This window comes from Cynara cardunculus (genome assembly GCF_001531365.2).
Source record: "Cynara cardunculus var. scolymus isolate 2C chromosome LG 2, CcrdV1, whole genome shotgun sequence".
NCBI lineage: Eukaryota > Viridiplantae > Streptophyta > Magnoliopsida > Asterales > Asteraceae > Cynara > Cynara cardunculus.
The window spans coordinates 17578103-17583496 of NC_037529.1; the positions used below are offsets into that span (position 1 = coordinate 17578103).

General features: G+C 39.5%; 1 protein-coding gene and 1 non-coding gene across 2 annotated transcripts; one reads left to right on the forward strand and one right to left on the reverse strand.

Annotated features, from left to right (window-relative positions):
- Window positions 1-1407: 1407 nt before the first annotated feature.
- On the reverse strand, window positions 1408-1514 carry LOC112508293. The gene has a single exon (XR_003068674.1). It is a non-coding gene; the product is annotated as a small nucleolar RNA R71 (small nucleolar RNA).
- Window positions 1515-2283: 769 nt separating this feature from the next.
- On the forward strand, window positions 2284-4763 carry LOC112505966. Its single transcript, XM_025110001.1, has 3 exons — window positions 2284-2826; window positions 3317-3851; window positions 4681-4763. Exons 1-3 carry the CDS (start codon window positions 2284-2286, stop codon window positions 4761-4763), a joined length of 1161 nt encoding a protein of 386 aa, XP_024965769.1.
- The last annotated feature ends 631 nt before the right edge of the window (window positions 4764-5394 follow it).

A 5394-nucleotide genomic window follows, 5' to 3' on the forward strand; every position in this document is an offset into this window, starting at 1 on the left:
TATGTGTTGCTAATTTATTTATTCCAACATTAGTTAACTTTAGATTTTGATGTTTTCCTACTTTGAGATGTCGTTGTATTTGTTTGGGACAAGTTTATTTGTTTGATTTCTAGGTTAATTGTTAATTTCATTTGAATGTTAATTAAATTGGCCGATTAGTTAACAGTCCTATGAATACTTGTTATTCAAAGCATTAGATACGTAATTGTCTTGTGGCTTTGATAGGGTGACAATGAAACTCTTTGAATTCAATAAAGTTTTCAATTTGAGTTCTTGAAATCTCATAATCAAAGTGATATTAAGCCAAACATATGAGCTTAATTATTTGAGTCGGTGTTTTTTAATTCGTTAAAGCTAATTACGCTTGGGATGTTGAGAGCTTGTTTATTGTTCCACTTGTAGTTAAGATTTAGCTAAAGAACTGATTTTAGCTAACGTCTAATTAGGTGAAAAAGAAGGTTGTCAGAGCTTGTTGATAACCATACCTGACTTGAGCTCATCCTATCTTTTTACATTTGCGACATCGCTGATAAGTATTTACATCATTATCGAGAGTGAACTAATGTTGGATTTCGTTCTCATTGTTTGTAATAAATTTTAATCGCATGTTTGGTCTAATTAATCAAATCCTTACCCCTCCCTTTTTTTAATTACTTTTAAGTCGTCGCCTTGTACTTGATTTTTCTAGACATAGTAAGTTAAACTGAGTCTTTGTGGATTCGACCCGACTTACCGCTATTATAATTTTGGTTGTAATTAGCTCGTAGTTGGAATTTTATTATTTGGTGGACTCGGCATCCGTCAAAATTTTGGCGCAGCTGCCGGGGACTCGGTGTTTCTAATGGTTTATGCCTAGATCTTCACGTACAGGTACGCCTATTCCCATAGACACAAAAATCGAACGGATAGCCAAGCGGTTCAGGAATCTAGCTACGCTCCGGAAAGCGCAAGGCGAATCTCTAGTTCACCGGTAATCAACATCTGGAAGGATATTAAATTACCATCCGAGTCTAAAAGCGAAGTAGAGGAACTAAAAACGGAATCTGAGGAAGAAGATGAGAAAAATTCGAAGGTCAACATGGCTGATGAATAGACTTTACGTCAATTGGCAAACCAAGACGTTGCTCAAACTCCAATTTGTATCAGGTATCCGACAGGTAATCAAAACTTTGTTCATAAGACTGGCTTGGTCCATCTCTTACCCACATATCACGGGTTAGAGAACGAGGACCCTAATAAGCATTTAAAGCAATTACGAAGGACCTTATAAAGTTAAAGGCTTTTCCTTCTTCTTTAAAGGACCGGGCTACTGATTGGTTATACTCGTTACCTCCTGATTCGGTAACGAGGTGGAACCAAATAGCGAGGCTATTTTAAGACAAATTCTTTCCCGCCTCCTGAGCCGCTAACCTCCGTAGTGAGATTTGTAGCATTAAACAACGAGATGTTGAAACTCTCCATGAATATTGGGAGAGATTCAAACATCTTTGTGTGAGTTGTCCACAACATGGAATCTCAGAACAATTGCTCTTGCAATACTTCTATGAGGGTCTCCTACCTATGGATAAGAAGATGAATGATGCCGCCAGTGGTGGTGCCATGTTCAATAAGACCCCAACCGAGGTTAGAGCTCTAATCATTACCATGACCGAGAATTCCCATCAATTTAGTGTGAGGAATGATATGAGGAGAGAGCCCACAAAGGCAAATGAGATAAATGTCGCGAGCATTGAGATTCGTTTGTTTGATCTCTCTAACTTGGTCAAACAGTTTGTAGTTGATAAAGAACAGGTGAAAGCTTGCGGCATATGCTTGGCGACGAGCTATCCAACTGATGCGTGCCCACAACTTCAAGAGGATGTGTTGGTGACGACCGAAAACGTAAACGCTATAGGAGGTTATCAAGGTCAGCCACAAACACAACAACAATTCTTCAACAACAATTTTGGCAACCAAAGACCTCCTCAATTTCAGAATTTCGTGCAAAGGCCGCCATAACAATAGTTTCAGCAAAGAGCACCCTTCAATCCGAATCAAGCTACTTCTAGTAGCCCAGGTATGTCCCTTGAAGACATTGTCAAGAGTTTAGCTGCTAATACTCTTCAATTCCAACAGAAAATAGAGGCAAGCATTCAAAATTTGGGAGCTCAAATGACGCAACTTGCCACTTTCATGAGCCGGTTGGAATCTCAAGGAAAGTTGCCTTTCTAAACGGAGACGAACCCGAAACAGAATGTAAGTGCAATTGTCTTGAGGAGTGGGAAGGAACTTGAAGAACCAAAGATGGCAAAGAGTAGGGAAATGGAGAAAGAGCAAGAGGTAAGTCTGAAACCGATTCAAGATAAGAAACAATCGGGATCCACTGACGATGTAAGTGAGAAAGAAAAGGCAATTCCACCTCCCTTTCCTACGTGTATTCAAATGTCTAACAAAGCTAGAGAGGAAAAGGAAATCCTAGAAACTTTTATAAAGGTCGAGGTAAATATCCCTCTTTTAGATGCAGTCAAACAAGTCCCTCGTTACGCTAAGTTTTTGAAAGAATTGTGCACCAACAAAAGAAAACTTATGGGTAACGAGACGATTAATATGAATGAGAATGTATTTTCCGTCCTTCAAAAGAAACTACCCCCAAAGTGCAAAGATCCAGGTGTTTTCACCATTCCTTGCAAATTGGGGAATGTTACAATCAATAGGGCTATGCTTGATTTGGGTGCATCTATCAATGTGATGCCATTTTCTATCTTTAAGACTCTAAATGTAGGCCCCTTACAAGAAACTAGGGTGGTCATTCAATTGGCCGATAGGTCCCTTGTACACCCGAAAGGGGTATTAGAGAATTTATTAGTTCAAGTGAATGAATTTGTTTTCCCCGCTGATTTCTATGTCATTGATATGGAGGAGGATTCACATCCAAAATCTACATCCATCTTCTTAGGGAGGCCATTTTTGTAAACTTCAAAAACAAAGATAAATGTTCACAATGGCACATTTTCCATGGAATTTGATGGTAACATCATCCATTTTAATATCTATGAAGCCATGTGTTTTCCAAGTGATGTATCATCTCTATGTACCATTGACATTATTGAACCTGTTTCTCAAGAGTTGTTTGAACTAACACATTTTTATGCTTTAGACACCATCTTAAGTAGGTCTTTGAATGAAGCAAGAGTAACCAAACTCATGAAGAAGATTGAGCTCGAAACAGAGTTTCACGAGCTAGTAGCTTCTATGGATCAAAAAAGATGTCAAGGTATTATATAGATCAAGTTTCTTTACTGCCATCTAACAAAAAGCTACTTTCTTCTGTTTGTAGGCACCTGAACTAAAGTTGAAGAAACTTCCCGAGCATCTAAAGTATGCGTATCTAGGAGAAGGAGAGAAGCTACTGGTCATCATTTCAAGTAGATTAGACTCATCCGAGGAAAAGAAGCTCGTTTCCATGCTAAAACAATTCAAGGAGGCCATTGGGTGGACGATAGCTGACATAAAAGGCTTGAGACCATCAACTTGCATGCACAAGATTTTGATGGAGGATGACTTCAAGCCATTCGGCGAGGCTCAAAGGAGGTTGAATCTACCCATGATGGAGGTTGTGAAGAAAGAGATTCAAAAGTTGCTAGATGCAGGTGTGATATTTGCTATATCCGATAGCAAATGGGTGAGCCCGGTGCAAGTTGTTCCAAAGAAGGTCGGGGTGACTGTAGTGGAAAACGCCGGGGGAGTGATGGTTCCAACAAGAGTACAAAGTGGTTGGAGAGTATGCATAGATTACCGACGATTGAACGCCTCAACCCGCAAAGATCACTTCCCTCTACCTTTGATTGACCAGATGTTCGAGAGACTGGCAGGTAAGTCTCATTATTGTTGTTTAGATGGTTTCTCTGGTTTTCATCAAATTTCGAATGCACCAGAAGACCAAGAGAAAACCACGTTTACATGTCCTTTTGGCACTTTCGCCTATCGCTGAATGCCCTTTGGCCTATACAATGCACCATAAACTTTCAACGGTGTATGATGAGTATTTTTTCTGAGTTTATGGAAAGCATCATTGAAGTTTTTATGGACAATTTCACCGTCTATGGGAACCTCTTTGATGAATGTTTAGAAAATCTCATTAAAATTCTTCAAAGATGCATAGAGACCAACTTGGTTTTAAATTATGAAAAATGTCACTTTATGGTAAACCAAGAGTTGATTTTAGGACATGTTATCTCGAATAAAGGTATTGAAGTAGATAGAGCTAAAGTAGATGTTATCAAAAGCTTACCCTCACCAGTTCGATGAGGGAAGTCCGGTCATTTTTGGGTCATGCAGGTTTCTATAGGCGCTTCATTAAGGATTTCTCAAGCATTACCCGACCGATGTGCAATCTACTTTAAAAGGATGTGGAGTTCAGGTTTGATGAGAAATGCAAGTAAGATTTCGATAAGCTTAAAGAGATGCTCACATCCGCCCCCATTATGAGACCACCGAATTGGGATCTTCCTTTTGAGATTGTGTGTGACGCGAGCAACTATGCCATCAAAGCGGTTCTTGGGTAAGGGGTTGGAAAGAACTCACATGTTGTTTATTATGCTTCGAGAACCCTCGATAGCACGTAAGCAAACTACTCCACTACGGAGAAGGAATTGCTTGTTGTTGTCTTTGCATTGGAAAATTTTCGTCAATATCTCTTAGGTACTAAAGTTATTGTTTCTACAGATCATGCGGTGTTGCGGCATTTGATGGCAAAGAAGGATGCCAAGCCAAGACTCATCTGATGGATTTTTTTGCTCCAAGAGTTCGACCTGAAAATCAGAGACAAAAATGGAGCACAAAACCTGGTGGCAGATCACTTAAGCCAGATTACTTCCAACGAAGAGTTGTTGCCTCTAAACAATAAGTTCCCGGATGAGCATCTATTCGGGGTGATGGCGGCGGTTCCTTGGTATGCTGACATAAGTCAATTATCTAGTTACTGGGACAACACCTAAGGAGCTACTGAGAGCGAAGCGAGACAAGATAAAAAGTGACTCCAAACACTACATATGGGACGATCCTTTTTTGTGGAAGCAAGGTTCCGATCAAATCATCCGGCGATGTGTAAGTGACGATGAGGTAACTTCCATTTTATAATTTTGTCATTCTTATGCATGTGGAGGCCATTTTGGCCCGACGAGGACAGCGCATAAAGTTCTCGAAAGTGGTCTCTTTTGGCCACATATTCATCGAGATGCATATATGTTTTTGTTGGTCCCGTAAGGGTCTACAAGAATAGAAACAGTTTGTAGAAGGGGGGGATGAATACAAACACAATATTTTCAAATTTAAAATATATATTGATAGAGAAGATCAATACAGATTTTACAAGACTATTTGCAGAAAGATAAGGTAATATAAACCTATCTAAAC

Coding starts and splice junctions, on each gene's coding strand:
- LOC112505966 (XM_025110001.1), top strand. CDS start 2,284: ATGGCAAAGAGTAGGGAAATGGAGAAAGAGCAAGAGGTAAGTCTGAAA. Junction 2,827..3,316: donor CCCTTGTACACCCGAAAGGG/GTATTAGAGAAT, acceptor TTCTGTTTGTAG/GCACCTGAACTAAAGTTGAA. Junction 3,852..4,680: donor GATGTTCGAGAGACTGGCAG/GTAAGTCTCATT, acceptor AATATCTCTTAG/GTACTAAAGTTATTGTTTCT.